General features: G+C 44.4%; 1 protein-coding gene across 1 annotated transcript in view; it reads left to right on the forward strand.

Annotated features, from left to right (window-relative positions):
- Positions 1-25,877, forward strand: part of ROCK1 (Rho associated coiled-coil containing protein kinase 1) — a 398,571-nt gene that overhangs the window by 151,130 nt on the left and 221,564 nt on the right. Inside the window, exons 6-7 of the mRNA XM_033933927.1 lie at positions 9,390-9,474; positions 21,131-21,275. Coding sequence (XP_033789818.1) covers positions 9,390-9,474; positions 21,131-21,275 — 230 coding nt within the window. The remainder of the gene's footprint in view (positions 1-9,389; positions 9,475-21,130; positions 21,276-25,877) is intronic.

Raw genomic sequence — 25,877 nt, forward strand, 5'->3', positions numbered from 1 at the left:
GAATCCCTGGAGGGTGTTTTCCCCTATAACAGACTCCAGAAGAGTGTTCCATTTTTCTACCACTCTCTGGGTGAAGAAGAACTTCCTTACGTTTGTATGGAATCTATCCCCTTTTAGCTTTAGAGAGTGCCTTCTCGTTCTCCCTACCTTGGAGAGGGTGAACAACCTGTCTTTATCTACAAGTCTATTCCCTTCAGTATCTTGAATGTTTCGATCATGTCCCCTCTAAATCTCCTCTTTTCAAGGGAGAAGAGGCCAACTTTCTCTAATCTCTCACTGTATGGCAACTCTTCCAGCCCTTTAACCATTTTAGTTGCTCTTCTCTGAACCCTTTCAAGTCTACGGCGACCAGTGCTGGACACAGTACTCCAGGTGAGGGTGCACCATGGCCAGGTACAGCGGCATGATAACCTTCTCTGATCTGTTCGTGATCCCCTTCTTAATCATTCCTAGTATTTTGTTTGCCTTTAACTCTGCTGCCGCGCATTGCACGGATGGCTTCATCGACTTGTCCACCAGTACTCCTAAGTCTCTTTCCTGGGAGGTCCCTCTAAATACCGCCCCGGACATCCTGCATTCGTGTATGAGATTTTTGTTACCGACATGCATCACCTTACACTATCCACGTTGAACCTCATTTGCCATGTTGTTGCCCATTTCTCAAGCGTGGTTATGTCACTTTGCAGATCTTCGCAGTCCCCCTGCGTCTTCACTACTCTGAATAACTTGGTATCATCTGCAAATTTAATAACCTCGCTCATCGTACCATTTTCCAGATCATTTATAAATATGTTGAAGAGCACGGATCCAAACACCAAGCCCTGCGGCACCCCACTTGTGACCTCTTCTAGTCCGAGTATTGGCCATTTATCCCCACTCTCTGTTTCCTATCCGTTATCCAGTTTTTAATCCACGTGATTCCATGGCTCGCAATTTTTTAAAGTAGCCGTTTATGCGGAACCTTGTCAAACGCCTTCTGAAAATCCAGATATACAATGTCGATCGGGTCACCCTTGTCAATCCGCCTGTTTACTCCCTTGAAGAAGTGCAGCAATAAACCTCTGAAGCTTTTATAAAAGTTATTAATATATCCATCCAGCTCTGGGGAGGTACCTGCTCCAATCATTGCCTCCACTTCACTGAGCGTGATCGGAAGGGACGGGACAGTTGTAGGGCCCCCCCTCCCCTCAGAAATGGTGAGGAGCGGAACCTGTGCTAAATAAGTCAGCTCAGTTGTTGAGAGTGTATCCCCTGACAGTAAATCCCTTGAAAATACTCATGGAAGCTACTTCCAATGTCTGTTGAGGAGTTCAAGACTCTCCCTTCGGCTGTTTTAATACAGGAAATGTGATTATGGAGAGTTTGTTTTTTAGGTTTGTGGGACAGAAGACGGCTAGGCTTATTACTAAATTCAAAATACATTTGCTTAAGTTTTCTGCAGCTGTAAGGTAATTCCAAGGCCTGCACCTGTACCATTAAGTCATGTTTCTTATCCTGCTCAAGAGGCATCAACTGTTGTTCCCTCCCAATCCCCTCTAGGTTCTCAAGAGCCTCCTTAATCCCCCCCACTCCTTTGGTGATCTGTCACTTGTTTTGTGCTGATAATGAAATAGCCTTGCCCCGTACTATCGCCTTCATAGCCTCCCATAATAACCCTGGCTTAATCTCCGCTTTATCATTAAATTCCAAGTATTCTATAATAGCTTTAGATAGCTCTTCCACATTCCCCGGATCCAGGACCAAGGCATCATCGAACCTCCAAGGAGGCCTCGGACATGCCGCTCCTAAGCCCTGAAAAACCAGTAACACAGGGGGATATTCTGATAGAGTACTGCATACTATTTGATAAGATCGGATATTGGAGATCAATGACCGTTCTTGTAACCATAGGTCAATTTGCGAAGAGGAAGCATGAACCTAAGAGAAATAAGTATACACCTCAGCAGGATGAACCTTCCTCCACAAATCACAGAGATCCCAGTGGCACAAAAGGGACCAAAATCTGATCTTATCCAATTGCCCATAAAGAACCTTAGGAGTAGAGTTATCTAATTTTGGTTCTAGCGTTAGATTAAAGTCAGATTAAAGTCCCCACCCTTAATAAAGTTCCTTCCAAATTCCTCTGAATATAAAGTTTCAAAATCCTACCCTATTTGATTTACTTTATAAATTGTATTTAATCCATTTTATTTTTTCCTTGTGTTTGGTTGGTATATAGTTGTGTAAATTATTGTCTAAGTAAAATGTTATTCGTTTTTATGTCACCCTAATTTGTAACATTCTTTGTAAATCGCATTGAAGTAAGATTTTGCGATCAAATCAAAATTTTATTAAACTTGAAACTTGAATACCCCCTGATTTTCGTTGGGCGCATATACATTAACCAAAGTAAACCAGTGGCCCCCAATTTTGGACTCCAGAATTATAAATCTGCCCTTAGGATCCAGAATCACCTATTTGCACTCTACCTGTACCCCTTTTGCAATAATAATACTAACTCCCCCAGATTTACCTATTAGTAAAACTTCCCCATTTTTAGGTATATTCTGAATGTCTACTATTAAATTTCTCTCCTCTTCTTCCATCAGTGAAGGTGGCCTGTATATCATACCAATATAAATAAGAACATAAGAATTGCCGCTGCTGGGTCAGACCAGTGGTCCATCGTGCCCAGCAGTCCGCTCACGCTGCGGCCCTCTGGTCAAAGACCAGCAAACTAACTGAGATTGGCCCTACCTGGGAACGTTCCGGTTCAGCAGGAACTTGTCTAACTTCGTCTTGAATCCCTGGAGTGTGTTTCCCCTATGATAGACTCCGGAAGAGCGTTCCCGTTTTCTACCACTCTCTGGGTGAAGAAGAACTTCCTTACATTTGTACGGAATCTATCCCCTTTTAACTTTAAGAGAGTGCCCTCTCATTCTCCCTACATTGGAGAGGGTGAACAACCTGTCCTACTCTACTAAGTCTATTCCCTTCAGTACCTTGAATGTTTCGATCATGTCCCCTCTCAATCTTCTCTGTTCGAGGGAGAAGAGGCCCAGTTTCCTAAATCTATCACTGTACGGCAACTCCTCCAGCCCTTTAATCATTTTAGTTGCTCTTTTCTGGACCCTTTCAAGTAGTATTGTGTCCTCCTTCATGTACGGTGACCAGTGCTGGACGCAGTACTCCAGGTGAGGGTGCACTATGGCCCGGTACAATGGCATGATAACCTTCTCCGATCTGTTCATGATCCCCTTCTTTATCATTCCTAGCATTCTGTTCGCTCTTTTCGCCGTGGCTGCACATTGTGCGGACGGCTTCATCGACTTGTCGATCAGAACTCCCAAGTCTCTTTCCTGGGAGGTCTCTCCAAGTACTACCCCGGACATCCTGTATTCGTGCATGAGATTTTTGTTACCGACATGCATCACTTTACATTTATCCACATTGAACCTCATCTGCCATGTCATTGCCCATTTCTCAAGCCTGATTATGTCACATTGCAGATCTTCACTACTCTGAATAACTTCGTATCGTCCGCAAATTTAATCACCTCACTCGTCGTACCTATATCCAGATCGTTTATAAAGATGTTGAAGAGCACGGGTCCAAGCACCAAGCCCTATGTCACCCCACTGGTGCCGCTCTTCCAGTCCGAGTATTGTCCATTTACCCCCACTCTCTGATTCCTATGCTCCAACCAGTTTTTAATCCACATGAGTATTTCACCCTTGATTCCATGGCTCGCAATTTTCCAAAGTAGTCGTTCATGCGGAACCTTGTCAAACGCCTTCTGAAAATCCAGATATACAATGTTGACCGGGTCGCCCTTGTCTATCCGCCTGTTTACTCCCTTGAAGAAATGCAGCAAGTTCGTCAAACAAGATCTGCCTTTGCTGAAACCGTGCTGGCTGGTCCTCATCAGACCGTGTCCGTCAACGTGATTAGCGATGCGGTCCTTTATCAGCGCCTCTACCATTTTTCCTAGTACCGAGGTCAGACTCACCGATCTGTAGTTACCCGGATCCCCCCTCGAGCCTTTCTTGAAGATCGGCGTAACATTCACCACCTTCCAGTCCTCCGGAATTTTTCCTGATTTGATCGACAGATTGGTTATTAGTTGAAGCAGTTCAGTTATGGTCCCTTTCAGTTCCTTGATGACCCTCAGATGGATGCCATCCGGTTCCGGGGATTTATCACTCTTTAGTCTATCAATCTGCCTGCATACCTCATCTAGACTGACCGTCAATCCTGTCAGTTTCTCTTCTTCGTTTCCAGCATATAGCCTGGTGGATTCCGGTATTATGTGTATATCCTCTTCGCTAAATATGGATGCAAAAAATGTGTTCAGTTTGTCGGCGATTTCTTTATCTTCCTTTAGCACTCCTTTTATTCCACGGTCATCCAACAGTCCCACCACTTCCATCGCGAGTCGTTTCCCCTGAATATATCGAAAGAACGGCTTGAAGTTTTTCACCTCCTTGGCTATTTTTTCCTCGTAGTCTCTTTTGGCCCCTTTCACCGCCTTGTGGCACCTCCGTTGATGTTATTTGTGCTTATTCCAGTTTTCGTCTGTTTTTGACCTTTTCCATTCCTTAAATGAAGTTTTCTTGTCTCTGATCGCTTCCTTCACCTCTACAGTTTTTTGTTCTTTTTCCTCTTGGATCCTTTGTTGATACGCGGTTTATATAGATTTTGCGACTCGGTGACTGTGTCTTTAAAAAGGGACCAAACTTGCTCTAGCGTTTTTACTGTGCTATCCTCTTAATTTCTTCCCCACCATGAGTCTCATCCCTTCGTAATTTCCCTTTCAGAAGTTTAGCGCCGTGGCCGTTATTCTGGACCGATGTTTCTTCCCTGCATCCATGTCGAAGCGGATCATATTGTGATCGCTGCTTCCCAGCGTCCCTACTACTTCTACACCTTGTGCCGGTCCTCGCATTCCTTTTAGAATTAAGTCCAGAATAGCATTTCCTCTTGTATTTTCCCTGACAAGTTGTTCCAGGAAGCAGTCACCTACAGCAGTGATTCCCAACCCTGTCCTGGAGGAACACCAGGCCAATTAGGTTTTCAGGCTAGCCCTAATGAATATGCATGAGAGAGATTTGCATATGATGGAAGTGATAGGCATGCAAATTTGCTTCATGCATATTCATTAGGGCTAGCCTGAAAACCCAATTGGCCTGGTGTTCCTCCAGGACAGGGTTGGTAACCACTGACCTACAGCATCCAGGAACTTAGTTTCCCTAGCGCAGCTGGAGGTGCCTAGGTTCCAGTCTATCCCCGGATAGTTGAAGTCACCCATGATTACTGCGTTGCCTCCCTTGCAGTTGCATTTAATCTCGTCCGTCATTTCTCCATCAATTTCTTCGGACTGCTTGGGGGTCGGTAGTAGATGCCGATCTTCATTTCCAGTCCATTTGTTCCCGGAATTTTGACCCATAGAGATTCTAACTTATCTGTCGGTTGTGGTGTGTTCTCTCCAGTAGATTCAGTTCCCTCTTTGACGTATATGGCAATGCCCCCACCTTTTTGAGCCACTCTGTCTCTGCGGTATAGTTTGTATCCTGGTAGCACGGTGTCCCAAACGTTTTCCTCAGTCCACCATGTTTCCGTGGTGCCGATGACGTCAACGTTATCTTTTTGTGCCATAGCTTCTAATTCACCCATCTTATTCCTTAGGCTCCTTGCGTTCGTGTACATACACTTGAGTTAGCGGCCTGTTCTTTTCTTGCATTTCCTTCCCTCCTGTGTCCCTTTCGATCAGTCTTGCCTGTGATCCGGTGAGTCTTCCCCTCTATCTTCCTGCACGGTATCCTCTGGGTATACCGGTTCCCAAACTGTCGACTCTCTCTCTTGGTCGGCTGTCGTTTTTCCCCTTCTTCCTAGTTTAAAAACTTCTTAACTTCTAGTGTTTAAGCCCGTTACATTAACGGGTGCTAGAATATATGTCTGTCTGTCTTTCTTTCTTTCTGTGTTTCTCCATGACCCTGTCTCTTTCTTCCTTTCTTTCTGTGTCTCTCCCTCCCACTTTCTATCTTTCTTTCTATTTCTGTCTCCCTCCCACTGTTTATCTTTCTTTCTTTCTTTCTTTCTGTCTCTCTCCCTGGCCCCCTTTGTCTGTCTCTCTCCCTGCCCGCTGTCTTTCTGTGTGTCTGTCTTTCGTTCTTGTGCGCTGCCTGCCTGTCTTTCTGTCTCTCTCCATGGCCCCTTCTGTCTCCCCCCCAAAGCAAACCAAGATTGCTTCCTGGCCCCCTTTTCCTCTCCCCCCCCACTTCCCTGTGCAGCAGCAGCAGCAGCATTTCCCTCCCATCCTTCCCTTTCAGCAGCAGCATTTCCCTTCCCCTCCACTTTTCAGGCGCCCGTGGTACGTGGTTCTTAAACAGCTTCAATAAGAGCATTGTCTCAGACTCCAGTGCATCCAGACTTGCTCTTGCAAGGGCCAATTGGCCTAGAAGGTCCGGGACACTTTGGTCTTACGACATGGCTCTTGAACATGCAGCGTTTGTTCAAAAAGGATACTTGGAAATAGTCATTGCTATTCTACTTAGAGACAAAAAGCCTACAACTATTTCTGCGTATTCTAAGGCATGGTAGACGTTTCAGTGCTGATGCAGCAAAGAAAAGTTAGAGTCGGGAAGTGCCCCGATCTTGTTGGTACTGGCATTGCTACAGGAGGGCATTGTCAAGGGATTGGCAGTGGCATCCCTTAGAGATCAATATAAGGCTCTCATGCTTCCAGGGCTGATAGAGGAAAGCTTTGCTAGCAGCCCACCTAGGCATAGTCAGGTTCCTAAATGGTGCCTTGAAACTATGGCCTCTGATTTGAGACCCGTTTCCATCCTGGAACCTTAATATAGTTTTAGAAGGACTCAGCAGAGCTCTGTATGAACCCTTATAGGAGGCCTCCCTCATGGATCTGATGGTCAAAGCAGCCTTCTTGGTGAAAATTACTTCTTCCAGGAGAGTCTCAGATTTGCATGCCCTTTCATGTAGAGAGCCGTTCCTCACGTTCACGGAAGCAGGAATGACCTTGTGGATGGTTCCCTCCTTGCTACTGTAGGTAGTTTCAGCATTTAATGTCAACCAAGAAGTTAGACTTCCAGCATTTAACCCACAGGGTCTAAGAAAAAAGACAAGGTCATAAAAGATTTTAGAAGTCAGATGAGTACTATTGCATTACCTGGAGGTTATCTATGAGTTTTGTCTCTTAGGCCATCTTTTCATCTTAACAAATCAGGAGAGATGGGGCAGACCTGCTTCTAAGGCTGCCATCTCCAAATGGATTTGTAGTGCTATATCCTCTGCACACATCGGTTGTGGCATATAGCCTCCTATCTCATTGAAGGTGCATTCAACAAGAGGAGTAGCTTCCTCTTGAGTGGAAGCAAATGAAATTACTCCTAAGGAAATTTGTAAATCAGCGACCTGGTCTTCCCTTCATACTTTCATCAGATCCTACAGAGTGGACATAGCAGAACAGGAAAATGCTGCTTTTGGGTTCTCAGTACTACATGCAGGTTCATCTCTCCCATCCTAGAATTTGGGCACTGCTTAGGTACATCCCTATGGTTCAGCATATCATCCCTATTGCACTGGAAAAAGAGAGTAGATTCTTACCTTGATAATATCTTTTCTGTTAGATAGGGATGATATGCTGAACACCCCACCCATCAATTTATCTGATGTGCTTGCTTTCTGACTCAAGCTTAATGGTTAGCTCCGCAGCTAGGAGTTTTCCTGACAGTCAGACTATTGGATTATGAAGAGTCTTTGTATGCTTATGCTTGAAAGGGAGGAATGTTGAGCTCCATAAAATTTTAGGTTATTATGTTCTTGTTTAACCTGTAGTTTCTTGCATTCATTATTCCTCTCAAAAGTTTGTTGTTTTAACTACATTACTGTTCTTCAGTGATTGGTTTTTAAAATCCATCTGAGCAGGTCAGACATCTGATTTTAGGGAATTTCCCATACCCTCCTCCTCCTGTCGTCTTCTATAGGGCTGTCGCAGGCTTTGGTACAAACTGAAGGGGGCAGCAGAGACTGGGGAGAAGGAGGAGGAGCTGAAAAGCTGTGATTGACATTAGAGAATGACAAGGGGACAAATATTTCCCCGTCCCTGCAGGAACTCATTTTCCCATCCCAGCGAGTTCTTTTCCTCTCCCTGCCCCATTCCTGCAAGCTTTGTCCTCATCTGCACAAGCATCAAACACTTTAAAATCATAAGTGATCGAGTCTTGTGCAGGTATGACAGAGCTTACATGAATGGGGCAGGGACAGAAACAGCAACAAAACTCATGGGGTTAGGGTGGGGAAATTAAGTTCCTGCGGGGACGGGGATAAATTTGTCCCTGTGTCATTCTCTAATTGACATTTTCAGTAGTATGCTTGCGAGTATGCATTGACAACCCTATGGTTCAGCATACCGTTCCTATCTACTGGAAAAGATACATGGGTGAATAAAAAATTAAAGGCAATTGTTAAATTATGTGATAACCGGAACAGAGCTAGCAAAATGCAGCATATGTACTCATACATTGCCTGTTGGATAGTTTGTCTATGCACAGTGCAGCACTTAGCCTTTAGTCGTGTGGTAGCCACGATGTCAGAAACATGGATGCTCCATTACAAGATTGCACCATTGAAGAACAATGTGCGGTAGTGCACTTTCTTTGGGCAGAGGGAATGAAATCTGTGGAAATTCACCGTTGGATATTGACTCAGTATGGACATAGCACCATGAATCAACGAAAGGTTTATGAGTGGGTATAAAGGTTTAAAGCGGGAAGAACAGGTCATTCTGGTTGCCCATTAACATCATGCATACAAGAGCACATTGACAGGGCGGATGCTTTGATTAGAAAAGACCAACTGATAACAGTGTCTCAATTGGCTGCAAATTTGGATATTGGCTATGGATCTGCATTTGCTTAATACAAGATGACTTGGGATACAGAAAAAAGTCTGCACGATTGGTTCTCAAATAGCTTACTGATCTGCACAAGCAACAGCGTGTGGAGGTTGCGACCCATTTCATGTGATGGCATGAAGAAGATCTGAGTATTCTGGAGAGAATTATTACTGGTGTCTAGACATGGGTGCATCAGTGTGACCTGGAGAGGAAAAGACAAAGCATGATGAAGTAAAGGAAGCAGTGCTCGCCTGGCTTTGGGAGCAACTGAAAAACTTTTTTCTGCAGGAATGCAGAAGCTAATTGAATGATACAAAAAATGCGTCATCTTGCAAGGGTACTATGTGCAAAAGTGATATGCGCAATTGCTCACAGTTACTTCTATTAAAGCCATTAAATGTATTTTGCCTTTACTTTTTTATTTACCCTCATATTATCAAGGTAAGAACCTAATCTCTTTATATGGATTCTGAAATTCAGTTTTCCTTTATTTCAGAGATGTGAAGCCCGACAATATGCTTCTAGATAAATCTGGCCATGTAAAACTAGCAGATTTTGGTACATGTATGAAAATGAACAAGGTAAGTTCACTGTATTTTTCTTCTTTGTTGGTTACTTGATCAAGTGCATTTACACACTTTTCACAGTGTATCTATGTATGGCGTACAAAATTTATTTTTGGCAGTACATTTTGCCTTTGTATAATTCATTAGTTCAGTAACCAGGAATAAAGTTGTTTGAAAGTATACTTTAAGGTATTTATTTCTTTGTGGATAACAGTATGAATCAGCCATGGAAATGGTTGGATTGCATTAGGATAGCATAGTTGTCTTCCTGAGCTCATAAAATATTGACATATTTGGATATGGTTCTCTCCTAAGCATTGTGTCTCTATGAAAGTAATCTGTTCACCAACTTCCTGTGGCCGGGCCAGGCCCAGGTGAGTGGGTAAACCTGGCTCGGACCGCAGGTAAGATTTATTTGTGCGCCTTTTATATGGTGGGTGGAAGGAAAACTCAGATACTGGATTTCTTAACCAAAACTTAACCGGGTTTATTAAGGCAAAAGAAAAAAGTCCCAAAATGAACAATTGCTTCTCCTAGGCATTGATTATACAGTTCCTTCTCACTTAAGTCCAGTGCACTTTCTCTGTGCCTCAGTCCAGGGACTGGAGAGTCCTTGTCCACAAAAAGGATAAATCAAAATCAAATATGCTTTTCAGTCCCTTCAATGTCCAATATTCTCCCTTCTCAGGATAGCTGGCTTCTATTAGTTGCAGTTCTTGACAGCACGGCTGAGCACTGCAGGTGACAGCACGGCTGAGCACTGCAGGTGCCAGCCCTCCTTTCAAATGTCGTTCCAGTCAGAGAAAAAAAAAACCATTTTCTCTGCCTCTGTTTCCCTCTCCAACACTTTGTCCCCTTTTAAGGACGTTCACAATCCTGCCTTTCAGGCTATGTGGAGCAAGCCTCCCAAGGTCTTTAGGCCCACCCGATATGCTCCCTAACGTCCTTTAGCTTTAGTCCTTTGGGGACTTGGGAAAATGAGGTTTAAAGACACACTGTTTTAATTAGGCACTGCTGCCTTATCACTACCTGTAGCCTCACTCTAGCTCAGATTTCTTTGGCAGATACTTGTCTCATTACTGGGAGGAAGAAAACAACCACACACTGCTCAATTATATGTCCATGTCTTCCTCCAGCACACTTTCTCCTGGGTCAGCTTCACTGTACATTTCCCATTCTGTATCCCTGGGACTGGAGGTTTCCATGAAGTCCTCCACTTCCTGCTTTACCTCCCATCCCCCTCTCTGAGTGCTTGGGAGCTTTTCTGAACAGTTTTCTTCATCATAATAAACTTCCAGCCTTTCACCCCAAGGCTTAATTGGAAAGTTACTGTACCTCCCTGGAGTCAGACTTTCTTTCCTTGCTGGCTGGCCTCCTGAAAACCCTCTTTCCTGGTGGATAGGAGAAGTTTGGAAACTGCCCTCCTTGTGTGGTGCTCTGCTTCCCCAATTGGGATCAGCTGGGTCCTCCTGATCTCTCTCCAGTCTTGCTACTTGAGGCTTATGAGCCTGCAGAGCACAGTGGCTGACTCCACCCCCTTCTAGGTTGATTTCATGTTTCTCCCTTGCTCTGGGAAAGGAGTACCGTATTTTCACGTAGATAACGCGCACCCGTGTAAAACGCGCACACGGGTATAGCGCGCGGAAAACACAAATCTATGTACAGATATTTTTATATACCGCGCACACCCGTATACCGCGCATGCTGCCCGACTCTCCCGTCGCCGCCCGACTCTCCTTTCGCCCGCCCTGACTCTCCTCTGGCCACCCCGACTCTCCTTTCACCCGCCCCGACTCTCCTCTCCTCCTTGAAGTCCTGTCCCCACCCTGAAAACCTGATCCCCCCCGACGTCCGATTCACCCCAACGCAGGACCGCTCGCACCCCCACCCCGAAGGACCGCTCGCACACACTCCCGTCCTCTTGCCCCAGCCAACCGTGGCACCCCCGACACGATCGGGGCAAGAGGGTGCTCAAGCCCTCTTGCCCCAGCCAACCGCGGCACCCCCGACACGATCGGGGCAAGAGGGAGCTCAAGCCCTCTTGCCCCCCCCCGACACGATTGCGGCAAAAGGGAGCCCAAGCCCTCTTGCCCCGCCGACTCCCAACTCCCCGACAATATCGGGCCAGGAGGGAGCCCAAACCCTCCTAGCCACGGCGACCCCCTGCCCCCACCCCGCACTACATTATGGGCAGGAGGGATCCCAGGCCCTCCTGCCCTCGACGCAAACCCGCCTCCCCCCAACGAATGGAGAAGTCCCCAAAAAATGGGAAAGATTGACTCCATGCTCTGAGGCTTGCCCCCACAGTTAAAAAATTTTAAATTTAAATTATTATAGGAATTGAATTGAGGGTCTACCTACCAGTCTCATTATATTCTATGGACACGTTAGCATTTAGCGCATGCTAATATCTAGCATACCTTGGTAAAAGAGGTGGTAAGAATAAGTGGTGGTGCACATGTAATAAAAATGAATGTGTGAATGATAAATTACTGTATGGGGTGAAATGAAATGATGAAAAGATGGTAAAGCAGGACAAAGGTGGTAATTAATCCACAAAAAGTAGGTGTGGTAATAGAAACTCTAAAAGAGGTGAAACATGATGTCAACATTGTGGAAAATCCTCAGTGAAAATGATCCACTGATGCAGTGGCCAGTGAAACTAATGAAACAGAAAATAAACTAGTGAAGAAAGGGGTGAACTAAATATGTCCTTATAACATTATGAAAAACCAGAAGTGGCATTTTAAAACCACATACCTTGACTGTCTTAAATATAAAAACATAAAAAGTCTGCAAAGAAAGCCAAAAAACAAAAAAAAGGAAACAGATGTCAAAAAATTGGAATGAGTTCAGAAAAAAGAACCATTTTAAACATACTAAAAGTATGAAAACCTCCATTGCTACAAATGTGCACAAATGACATTCTATAAAATAAGAATTGCCATGCTGGGACAGGCCAAAGGTCTATCAAGCTCAGTTTCCAACAATGGCCAACCCAGGTCCCAAGCACTTAACTAGATCCCAAGTAGCCAAACAGATTATATTCTGCTTATCCTAGGAATACGCAGTGGATTCCTCAAGCCATCTCAATAATGGCCTATGGACTTCTCTTTTAGGAAATTATCTAAACCTTTTAAAAACCCCGCTAAGCTAACTGATTTCACCACATTCTCTGGCAAAGAATTCCAGAGTTTAATTGCCTGTGTGAAAAGAAGAAGAAATGAAGGGCCATGCAAAAAGATCTATGCAAAAGAACCCGGTGTGGGTACAATATAGTTAACATAAGAATAGCCTTATTGGATCAGACCAATGGTTACATCAAGCCCAGTAGCCCATTCTCATGGTGGCCAATCCAGGTCACTAGTACCTGGCCAAAATCCCAAGGAGTAACAATATTTCATGCAAGCAGTGGCTTCCCCCATGTCTTTCTCAATAACAGACTATGGACGTTTTCTCCAGGAACTTGTCCAAACCTTTCTTATAACCAGCTATGCTATCCACTCTTACCACAACCTCTGGCAATGCGTTCCAGAGCTTAACTATTCTCTGAGTGAAAATTTTTTTCCTCCTATTGGTTTTAAAAGTATTTCCCTGTAACTTCATCGAGTGTCCCCAAGTCGTTGTAATTTTTGAAGGAGTGAAAAATCGATCCACTTGTACCCGTTCTACTCCATTCAAGAAAACAGAAAGAAACACCATGAAATGGATATTTGGTGTAAAGCGAGATATAATGAGGACACGTTAATAATGAGACTTTCTTCTGCCATACCAGCAACAGAAGAAACTAGAAATTAGTGAAGACCCAATTGAATTAAAAGACTAATAAAACGGTACAACAAAGTAGCAGAAGCAGTGCATGAGCCCCAGTCTCAAGGTAAAAATACAAGAAAACTGAAAACTAGAACAGCAAAAGTACTATAAACAGCACTTGCCACAAAAAATCCAAGTAGTTAAGAGGCTACAAACAGCACAGCACACAAGCTTACAATGTAGACTGGTGTCATGGGGAAGAGGGTACCCTTATATACTTCCACCACACAAGTTGTGGTAGAAGAAGCACCAATTATTAATTTGTCTTCATTACATCTCACTTTACACCAAATATCCATTTTACAAAACGGGTTATCATTTATTCCTGCTACACAGTACGATCCATTTCAGACAAGAATAGATCATTTCAAGTTTAAGAGGAAACTACAGATTTGTTACTATTTCTCCAACTCTGACATATTACCTATAGATCAATCCATTGATAAAAGAAATTCAAAGTGGATTTTCTGTTGCTGGTGTGGTAGAAGAAAGACTTATTATATTAATTTGTCCTCATTATATCTTACTTTAACACCAAAGATCCATTTCATAGTGTTTCTTTCTATTGTTTCTTGAGACTCAAGTTTCACTTTCACAGCCAGTTGAAACTCTTGTGGTTTATTTCTTAGAACTAAATCAGCTGTGCATATTCTGGCATTTTTGGGCATTAGCTTACAATGCTTTCCTGAAGACTCGTACCAATTTCACAGCCAGTTAAAACTCTCATGGTTTGTTGTGTTTCTTAGTCCTTGTCATCCTGTTTTTAAAGGAGTTCCGTCATCTTTCCCTTTCAGAAAGTAGGGGCTGTCCATATCCTGGTATAGGATAGAGTGAAAATCTTTATTTAGAGTTTTAGACCAGTTCAGACTGAGTGACCAATTCATCACTGTAGTTCAAGTTTTATATATGGCTGCTGCTGCTAACTACTACTACTACTGATCATTTCTATAGCACTGCTAGATGTATGCAGCACTGTACATAACGAGGTCTGACAATTAAGTTTGTGAACTCATCCTAGAAAACGTGCTGCTTACCTCATTGCTGAACATCACTATGGCTACCTTTGAAGTACTCCCATTGGGAAGCTATGCACTGACATGAGTCCACCCTTCAAAGGAATTTTGGAACTCTTTTTCTGGAATGCTCATCAGAGCTGTTGTATTGTCCTTGATGTCCTGAATGTCATCAAAATGTCTTCCTTTCAATATTTCCTTTATCTTCAGGTAAAAAAGTAATTGGGGGCCAGATCAGGTGAATAGGGAGGGTGTTCCAATACAGTTACTTGTTTTCAGGCTAAAAACTCCCTCACAGACAGTGCTGTGTAAGCTGTTGCATTGTTGTGATTCAAGAGCCATGAATTGTTGGTGAAAAGTTCAGGTCGTTTTCATTTTTACTTTTTTACACGGCCTTTTCAGCACTTCAAAATAGTAAACTTGGTTAACTGTTTGTCCAGTTGGTACAAATTCATAGTGAACAATTCCTCTGGTATCAATAAAGGTTAGCAACATCGTTTTGACTCTTGATTTAGATTGGCAGAACATTTTTGGTCATGGAGAATTGGCTGACTTCCATTGTGCACTTTGAAGCTTTGTTTCAAGGTCATATTGGTACACTCATGTTTCATCACCAGTGATAACACAGCCCAAAAACATTGTCTTTGCTCTGCAAAAGGTCTTGGCAAACTTTGACTTTCCTTTGCATCTGTTTATTGGTGAGCTCCTTCAGGACCATTTTTACACACACATTTTTCATGCCAAGATTTTTTTTTCAAGATTTTATTTATAGCACTAAAAGAAACAAAAACTGAAAGCTCAGAAACAAAAAAGCAACAATCCAAAAGTGGTATGTCAATATTCATACAAAAACTCAGAAACATCACAGCTCCCAACCCACCCAGCCTCCACCCCCCCTCCTAATTTTCCTTGGCTCCACAACCTGTAAAAATAAATTACATGGACTGAGCTTGACAATCCAAATAAGGGTCCCAAACCTTATGGAAACCCCCCCTCCCCAACGGACATATTTAAAGTCTGTCAGTTTAGACATCAAACATATGTAGTATAATTTAGCTAAGACAAAATCCAATGAAGGCAGCGCTGAACATTTGCAATATTGTGTTAAGGCAAGTTTTGCTGCAACAAAAAAGGCCATTGCAAACTTATGAGTAGTCTTCGGTACTCCTAGAGGTTTGAAATGAAGAAGACAAAAGTCCACTCACAAAGGATCTGAATATTGCAAGATGTCCTCCAAAGTCTGTAGCAATGATACCCAAAACGATCTTACCACAGGGCAAGTCCACCAAATATGAAAAAATAGTTCCTCGCTCTCCATAGTTCTTCCAGCAGGAGTCTGGAGAACCCTTAAGGAATTGAAACAACCTTGCTGGAGTGAGATGCCAATGATAGAAAAAGTTATAACCATTTTCATTCAGAGATGCTGCAATAGAAACTTTTAATCTAATCTAATCCTTAGGTTTGTATACTGCATCTTCTCCACGTTCGTAGAGCTCGGCACGGTTTACAGGAGATGTAATAGGAAGGAACTACAATAAAGGGTTAGAGGTCGAAGACTGAAGAATAATTAGAGGACTAGGGAAGCCAGATATGAAGAGATTTTGAGGACTTGGGATATCAAAGTTGGAGAAAGACTTACAATTTTTGAGAAAAGCCAGGTTTTCAGATGTTTGCAAAAAACTTGGAGAGAGCTCAAGTTCCGAAGAGGGGAGGTAAGGTTGTTCCAGAGCTCAGTGATTTTGAAGGGGAGGGAGGATCCTAGTCTTCCTGAACGGGAAATGCCTTTTAGCGAGGGGAAGGAAAGTTTCAATTTGTGGAGGGGTCTGGTGGTATTAGGGTTAGAAAAATTCCAAGTAAGAGGGATAAAGGGAGGGAGGATACCGTGTAGGATCTTGAAAGCTAGACAGGCACATTTAAAGTGGACCCTGGCGATTATCGGAAGCCAGTGAAGTTTGGACAGGAGTGGAGAGACATGGTCGAATTTACTTTTAGCGAAGATGAGCTTGGCTGCGGCATTCTGAATCCGCTGAAGTCTATGAAGGTTTTTCTTAGTTAGGCTTAAGTAGATAGAGTTGCAGTAGTCTAATCTGGAAAGGATGATGGATTGGACAAGGAGGGTAAAATGGTTTTGATGGAAGCAGGATCTAACTTCCTCAGCATATGAAGGCTGGAAAAGCATTTTTTTTTTACCAAGGATTGGAGGTGGTCGTTGAAGGACAGAGTGGAATCAATGATGATGCCCAGAACGTTGCTCGAAAACTCAAGCTGCAGAGTGGAGCCAGAGGGTAGTGGGACGGAGGTGGGTAGTTGGTCTAGTTTTGGGCTGAGCCAGAGAAGTCTTGTTTTGGACTCGTTCAATTTCATTTGCACAGTGTGGGCCCAGGATTGTAGGTTCAGTAAACAGGATATGTTTTTGGACAGGTTGGTGAGGTTCGAATCGGTCTCGAGGAGGACGAGGATGTCATCAGCATAAGTGTAAATTGTTTTGAGGGGGGATAGATGGAGGAGTTTGAGGGAGGACATATAGATGTTGAAAAGGATAGGAGATAGGGGAGAGCCTTGCAGGACTCCACAATTCGGTTTCCAGGGGGAGGATGAGGTGCCATTCATGTTGACAATGTAAGAACGAGAGCAGAGGAATTTTGAGAACCAGTCTAGGACTGTGGAGTTAATGCCTATCTCAGAGAGTTGGTAAATAAGAATATCATGGTGGACAACATCGAAAGCAGCAGAAAGGTCAAATTGTAGGAGGATGGCAAAATTGTTTCGAGAATGAAGTTGCTGAATCTTTGAGATCAGGGAGGACAGTGCTGAAGTTGGGACGAAAGCCAGATTGATAGGGTAGGAGAATAGAGAATCTCTCTAAGTATGATGAGAGTTGGGTAGAAATGATAGACTCAAGCATTTTGGTTAAGAGAGGGATATTTGCAATTGGGCGATAGCTGGAAAGTATGGAAGGGTCAAGGTCAGATTTTTTCAGTAGTGGGGTCAAGGCAATAAGACCCATTTCTGGGGAGAAAAGGCCCGAGTGAAGGGCGGAATTTATGAGGTTAGTGATAGAAGAGATGGCCTGTGCGGGAATATTCTCATATAGGTAGGAGGGGAATGGGTCCAAGGAACAGTTACAGGATTTCAGTTTGAGGCAGAGTTTGAGGATTAGGGACTCTGATACATGTTCAAAGGTAGTCCAAGATCTGTCAGCTGGGATAGGGTTGGAGACTGTTAGGGTGGGAATGGAGTCGGTGTTTACCAGGGAATTGTAGGAGACTGAGGGAGGGAAGGAGCATCTCAGGGTAGAGACCTTATCGTTAAAAAATTTTGCAAGAACGTCGGCTGAAGGAGAAGAGGGGAGCAGAGTGGGGTCTCTTTTGAAGGTTAGGGAGCGCCAAATGTTGAATAGTGTACTACCCTGATTGCTGGATCTGGAGATTTTGTCACCGTAGAAGTTCTTCCTTGCTTTTTTAGCGCTGTATTGTACTGCTTAATATTGACTCTCCAGGACTGTCTGTCTATGGGACATTTAGATTTTTTCCATATGATAGACGTCCATCAATGTGCTATTTCAATGGTTTGGAAGGAACAGAAGGACCATTGCACAGATTGTTATTTCTGCTTAACAAAAGTGTCTGGATTTTCTTTGAAAACAAAGAGTCAAATTCAATATCCTAATCTTGAATCTGCAATACGACCTGTGCCTCATGATGACAATCTTCCAATTCCGAAACCACCTGGAACTTATACATTGGATTTGGAAGAAGGCTCTGAAGCATGTGCTAATGACTCTATGGAACTGGAATTGGAAAATGATCCTGAGTTCTTGATTTCAAGTTCAGGTGCGCCTCACTTAATAACTCAGGCAGAACTAAATGACCTCATTCGAGATTTTTCTTTATCTAACAGACAAGCTGAACTCTTAGACTCCAGGCTTTGTCAATGGAATCTCTTGGCATCTGAGACCAACATCTCCATGTTCCGAATTGTTACAAGGCCCTCGTGGAACATTTCTCTATGACAGATTCAATGATATTTTGTCATGACGTAAATGGATTAAATGGAAGGCAGTGGTAATTTGGTTGTATTTTTTCAATGAGTCTTATCAGTCTGAGGGATGTATTTTGTACTGATTGTAATTATTTTATGACAGGTATAGGATGTTACAGTAGTCTAGGAGTCCTAGAACTAGGGACTGGACCAGGAGTCTGAATTGTTTTTTGTCAAAGTATTTTTGGATTTGTCTTCGCATGACTGCGAAGGCTTTCTGAACTGTTTTGTTGATTTGGAGTTGCATGGTGCAGCCTTTGTCTATCACTATTCCCAGTAGTTTTAGATTGGGTTGCAAGGGATATGTGATGGAGTTTATTTCAAGGTTTGTTATGGTTTTGTTTTTTTCGAGGAGTAGGAATTTAGTTTTGTCGTGGTTCAGCTTTAGTTTGTGGTCTTTCATAGAAACATAGAAACATAGAAAATGACGGCAGAAAAGGGCTGTAGCCCATCAAGTCTGCCCACCTAACAGACCCATCCACCTAGGCTTATTTTCCTAGAGATCCCACTCCTAACGACCCTACTCCTTAACTCTACCCTCTTAGGGATCCCACATGGGCATCCCATTTACTCTTAAAATCCGGCACGCTGTTGGCCTCGATTACCTGTATCAGAAGCTCGTTGCAATGATCAACCACTCTTTCGGTGAAGAAATACTTCCTGGTGTTGCCATGAAATTTACCACTCCTGATTTTGAGCGGTAAATTTCATGGCAACACCAGGAAGTATTTCTTTCATCCATTTTGTCACTGTTTCTAGTGTTGTGTGTAGTATGTTTGCTATGTTGGAGGTATATTGGTTGAAAGGAAGGAGGATGGTGATGTCATCTGCATAGCTGTATGAAGTTATGCCTAGTTTGTCCAAGCAAGTACCGAGTGTGGCTATGTAGAGATTGAAGAGTGTTGGAGATAGTGGAGAGCCTTGGGGGACTCCGCATGGGTTGGTCCAGGAATCCAATTTTTCTTTGTTTGTTTTAACTTTATCTCTTGGAATGAAAGAATCCTTGAAATCGTGTATAAACTCTACCTGTGATTCCTGTTACTTCCATTGTTTGTAGTAGGATGTTATGGTCTACCAGGTTGAATGCTGCAGTGAGATCAAGTAGTATGACTAGCATTTTTGCCTTTACTTAGATATTCTCTGGCTGTGTCTAGTAGAGAGCCTAGTAGTGTCTCTGTGCTGTAGTTGGCCCTGAAGCTTGATTGTGAGGGGTGGAATATGTTATAGTTTTCTAGGTAGTTGGTGAGAAGTTTTGCCACAAGGTCTTCCATTAGCTTGATGTATAACGGTATTGAGGCTATAGGTCTGTAATTGGATGGCTGATCTGTTGCGCCCTTTGGGTCTTTCAGAATAGGGGTAATAATGATTTCATTGAGATCTTGTGGGAATTGGCCCTCTGTAAGCATGCAGCTCATCCATTGCAAGAGGTGGGTGCAGAATTTTGTGTTGGAAGTTTTTAACAAGTATGGGGGGCAGTGGTTGAGGTCGCATGCTGAATGACTGTATTTTTGTATAGTCTGTTCAGGTCGGACCATTGTATATCTGGGAAGTCTGCCCAGGTTCTGTTTGCTGCACAGGACTCTTTTTCTGTGGGGGGTAATGTGAAATTGTCAGGGTGATTTGGGGTCTCGGTGAAGGTATTCCTGGCTTTTGAGATTTTGTTTCTAAAGAATTCATCCAGTTGGGTGGCTGTTTGGGGTAGGGGTGGGGGCGAAGTCTCTTGTGGCCAAGTAGGATTTGTTGTCTGTGAGTCTCCTTAGTAATTTAATAGTTAAAGGAAATATTTATATACAGTTAAAGGAAAGATTTATATACTATAAAGAGTTTTACCTCCTGCAAAATTGTAATTTCTTTAATAAGATATTAACTATTTTTTCTGCGGCCCTCCAAGTACCTACAAATACAAAATGTGGCCCTGCAAAGGGTTTGAGTTTGAGACCACTGGCTTAGAGTGAGTTATTTTTGCCTTGGAGATTTCTCTGGTGATTTTAGTGGTGTGTAGTGATCTTATTTTATTGTGGGGATTTTTGTGGTGTGCTTGCTGTTGTGGAATTTTATGGCTTGGTCTGCACAAAGGGCCCTTTGGCGGCGCCTGCCGGTAGGAGAGGCCTGCCTGCTTGGCAGCCCTTTAAAGGGCTGAATGAAGAGGCTTTGCTCCTGGGAAGAAGGGGGCAGGGCTTCCCGCCAAAGAAAATCAAACAGCTCAAGTAAAGATGGTATCTGGGTGCAGTGAGAGGATGACTGGCTTCCCTTCCCCTCACTGTGCTTCAGACTGTGGCTGTTGTCAAAAGATAGAAATACTAGTCTCTGGTCACTCGCCAGCAGTGTTCGCCACCTGCAATAACGAGGCAGAAGGCTGGCGAGTCAGTTGGCCCTTTCCCCAGGGTACACAGAGCCATTTATACCCTTGTTGTAGAAGTCCAGCCGACTGCTGCTGGGTTGCCAAAGATGAACCTCCTGTAACTGATGAAGCAAGCACTTCCGGGAACATCTTGGTTTCCTCTGTCACCGACTATAGCTGATGCAATTTACCTTCCAAATAAAAAGTAAGCGCAAAAGGGTGTTGCCATTTATATTTAACACTCATATCAACAAGAAACTGGGTGTAAGGTTTGAGTTCCCCTCGACAACATAGCTTGGTGGCAGCTAAATCCTGATAAGTCTCAATCAGAAAAAGTGTGCCAGTGAAAAGGAGGTTTTTTGTGTGCTATTGTCAAAATAGTCTCTTTCAGCTTAAAGTTAACAAAACACGTTTCATATGATGATGCTTAATAAAAAATATTTTGAAAATAAATGTTTTATAGGAAGGCATGGTACGATGTGATACTGCTGTTGGAACACCAGACTACATATCTCCTGAGGTATTAAAATCTCAAGGTGGCGATGGTTACTATGGACGAGAATGTGATTGGTGGTCAGTTGGTGTCTTCTTATATGAAATGCTTGTAGGTAAGTGATCAGTTGGGCTTACTGCACTTTTAGCCAAAATTTTTTAAATATACTATCTAATTTTTCTCTAGTTATGTTTTATGTTTATGTTTTATTAACATTTGATATACCGCTTAAGCATATTACAGTTATGTTTTATCTTCAAAGGCTTAACATTTTTTAAAATTAATTTAATGAATTCATTTTAAAATCCAATTTTATATTGGTCATCTAGATGAAAAAAAAAAGGATGTCTTAAGTTAGAACACACAGAATTTGCAGTGTATTTTACAAAAGGTTTGCTGAACACAGAGCCTTTTATAAAATAAAATATATGATTGGAGTGGGGAGTAAGTGAGATGGTTCTTAGGGAGTTGCTAATACTCTTCTCTGAGTAATTGGACATTCTTGAAGAGGGCTATAAGAGTATAGGCCCTTTTCGAGATCTTTGAGAGACTTATGAAGATTGGGGCAATAGTGAGAGGTAGGGAGAAAGGAGTAAGGCATGTTAAAACACAAAATAATGTTTTGTATTTGATTAAACATTGTGGCCCAGATTCTATAAGCAGTGCCTAAAGTTAGATGCCTAGATTGGCATGACTAGCTGATCTAGGTGCCTAACCTAATTTTTAAATTGGCTTAATCAGCATTGATAATTGAAAATACCATTAGAAAACAATTAAAAAAACTAAAAAATAATATATAATTAGCTAGTAGACGTCTACACTAGGGTGCCAAGTGTGTGGCACGGTGGTTAGAGCTACCACCTCAGCATCCTGAGGTTGTGGGTTAAAATTCCATGCTGCTCCTTCTGATCCTGGGTAAGTCACTTAATCCCCCATTGCCCCAGGTACAGACAGATAGGAAAAAATGCTTGAGTATCTGAATGTAAACTATTTAGGCTAAAAGTGGTATATAAATAATTAAATAAAATAAATTTGTATGGTTAGGGGTGGATTTTGTGCATGGTTTCACGCACTCAACGGTACCTGGGAGCTAAGTGCAGTTTATAGAATCAGGGCCTGTATGCCTATTGTTAAGAGGCTTATTTATCAACACTAGATTGTTGCACGGGATGTTATTTTCTTTTCCTTCAGTTAAAGAGTTAAAGTAAAGATATAAGGTCATGGAAAAAATGCATTATATGGCGTGTACAGCTATTTTCCAAAAAACACATTGGATAATGAGCCACCATCGTTGCAAGGTCCTGATGTGTAAATGCTAGCACTTCCATGAGTAAATAGTGGATAAATCTTGTTCTTTATGTATTTTACTTTTGGGCTGCAGAGAGGTAAGCATGATTCAAACCTCAAGTCGCTCCTCCAGTATCAAATATTAATGCATGTCTGGGAGCAGGTATAAATGTTGTTGAAATCTTTTTGGAATATCTATGTTGCAAAATAAGAAACACACATACATGTTTAAGATCATGCCCCTTTAAAAATCTGTGCATTCTCAGGCATATGTGCATAAGTTAGTAGCTTTTCTAAAATTTCTATGTATGTGCGTTTACATACAAACAACAACAACAAAAAAATGATGGCAGTGGAAGACCATATGGCCAGTCATATTATACCCATCCATACCATTTGCTATCTCCCCTCTCTAAGAGAGCCTATGTGCTTGTCCCTCACTTTCTTGAATTCAGATACAGCTTTTGTCTTCACTACCTTGGGATGATAGTGTCTGAGGATCTGAAGGCGACAAAGCAGTATGACAAGGCAGTATATACTAATGCTCGAAGTATGGGAAACTAGATTTTGGATCTAGAAGCTGTGATGGAAGAAGATGAGTTGGATATAGTGGCGATCATGGAGACGTGGTTCATGGAGAATCTTGACTGGGATCCAGTTATACCGGGCTTTAATCTGTTCAGGAAAGACAGGGTAGGAAGAAAAGGAGGGGAATTAGCGTTATATGTTAAAGATCATATTAAAGCTATACAACTGCAGGATCTGCAGGGCAAGAAAAAGGCACTGTGGATCAATTTGGAAAGAGGGAATGGTGAATATATTTACATTGGTGTGATATACAGGCCTCCTTCACAGACAGAAGTGGACAGAGATTTACCGTATTTTCGCGGATATAACGCGCACCATTGTAAAACGCGCACAGGGGTATAGCGCGCAGAAATCACGATGATATGTACAAAAACTTTTCTATACCGCGCTCAGGCATATAACGCGCATGCTGCCCGACTCTCCTCTGGCCACCCCGACTCTCCTTTCGCTCTCCCCGACTCTCCTCTGGCCACCCCGACTCTCCTTTCGCCCTCCCCGACTCTCATCTGGTTGCCCCGACTCACCCTGACTTTCGGTGCACTGCCCCGACTCTCCTCTGGTTGCCCCGACTCACCCTGACTTTCGGTGCACTGCCCCGACTCTCCTCTGGTTGCCCCGACTCACCGTTCACCCGCCCTGACTTTCGGTGCACTGCCCCGCCTCTCCGTGCCTGTCCCCCTTGAAGTCCTGTCCCCCCTTGAAGGTCTGCCTGTCCCCCCTTGAAGGTCTGCCTGTCCCCCCTTGAAGTCCTGTCCCCCTTGAAGGTCTGCCTGTCCCCCTTGAAGATCTGCCTGTCCCCCCTTGAAGTCCTGTCCCCATCCTGAAAGCCTGATGCCCCCCCTCGACGTCCGATTCTTCTCCCCCCTCGGCAGGACCACTCGCACCCCCACCCCGAAGGACCGCCGACTCCCCGACAATATTGGGCCAGGAGGGAGCCCAAATCCTCCTGGCCACGGCGACCCCCTAACCCCACCCCGCACTACATTACGGGCAGGAGGGATCCCAGGCCCTCCTGCCCTCGACGCAAACCCCCCCCCCCCCCAGCCGACCCGCGACCCCCCTGGCCGACCCCCACGCCCCCCCCACCCCCCCTTCCCCGTACCTTTGGAAGTTGGCCGGACAGACGGGAGCCAAACCCGCCTGTCCGGCAGGCAGCCAACGAAGGAATGAGGCCGGATTGGCCCATCCGTCCTAAAGCTCCGCCTACTGGTGGGGCCTAAGGCGCGTGGGCCAATCAGAATAGGCCCTGGAGCCTTAGGTCCCACCTGGGGGCGCGGCCTGAGACACATGGTCGGGTTTGGCCCATGTGCCTCAGGCCGCGCCCCCAGGTGGGACCTAAGGCTCCAGGGCCTATTCTGATTGGCCCACGCGCCTTAGGCCCCACCAGTAGGCGGAGCTTTAGGACGGATGGGCCAATCCGGCCTCATTCCTTCGTTGGCTGCCTGCCGGACAGGCGGGTTTGGCTCCCGTCTGTCCGGCCAACTTCCAAAGGTACGGGGAAGGGGGGTGGGGGGGTCGTGGGGGTCGGCCAGGGGGGTCGCGGGTCGGCTGGGGGGGGGGGGGGTTTGCGTCGAGGGCAGGAGGGCCTGGGATCCCTCCTGCCCGTAATGTAACATGCGGGGTGGGGTTAGGGGGTCGCCGTGGCCAGGAGGGTTTGGGCTCCCTTCTGGCCCAACTACACAAAGTACGGGGAAGGCGGGTGGGGGTGTCGTGGGGGTCGGCCAGGGGGGTCGCGGGTCGGCTGGGGGACGGGCGGAGGTTCTTGGGGGGGGGCGGTCGTTGGGGGGAGGGGGTTTGCGTCGAGGGCAGGAGGGCCTGGGATCCCTCCTGCCCGTAATGTAGTGCGGGGTGGGGTTAGGGGGTCGCCGTGGCCAGGAGGGTTTGGGCTCCCTCCTGGCCCGATATTGTTGGGGAGTCGGCGGTCCTTCGGGGTGAGGGTGCGAGTGGTCCTGCCGGGGGGGGGGGGATGTATCGGGCGTCGGGGAGTCGGCCGGGCAAGAGGGCTTGGGCTCCCTCTTGCTCCGATCGTGGATGCGGGTGCGGGTGGGAGCGCGTGCGAGCGGTCGTTCGGGGTGGGGGTGCGAGCGGTCCTGCTGGGGGGGTGAATCGGGCGTCGGGCGGGGTGGGAACTATGTTTAAAAACTTTTGTATACCGCGCTCAGCCATATAACGCGCGAGGGGTATGCGCGGTACGTAAAATCACGTATAACGCGCGCGTTATATCCGCGAAAATACGGTAATAGTAGACATTCAAAATATATCTAAAAAAGGGGAAGTTTTACTAATAGGTGATTAAAACATGCTTGATGTTGATTGGGATATCTCTATTGCGGGATCTTCTAGAAGTAGGGAGATCCTGGATTCTCTACAAAAAGAATTGTTCCAGCGGTACACCTTCAATAGCACACAGGACAATTGTACCCTGACAAATGCGCACATGAAGGGAGTGGGATTTTCGGGGCACAATTGTCAGTGTAATGGAACCCATGCAGGAAGGGATCATAATTGACTTAGTGTTTACAAACGGGGAAAGTGTTTCTGATGTTACAGTGGGTGATCATCTGGCATCCAGTGATGACTGCATGGTACGGTTTAATATTAAGATGGGTATAGAGAGGGCTCATTCAAAAGCAAAGGTTCTAGACTTTTAAAAAAACTAACTTTGTTTGGATGGGGGTTTACGTCAAGGAATTGTTGTCTAGATGGGAACGACTGGAAGGAGTGGAAATGTAGTGGGCAAAATGGTGGAAACAATTATAAAAAATAAAATAGTGGAACATGTAGACAAACATGATTTAATGAGACGGAGTCAGCATGGGTTCAGCCGAGGGAGAAAACAGGA

This window comes from Geotrypetes seraphini, chromosome 2, assembly GCF_902459505.1.
Source record: "Geotrypetes seraphini chromosome 2, aGeoSer1.1, whole genome shotgun sequence".
Lineage (NCBI taxonomy): Eukaryota > Metazoa > Chordata > Amphibia > Gymnophiona > Dermophiidae > Geotrypetes > Geotrypetes seraphini.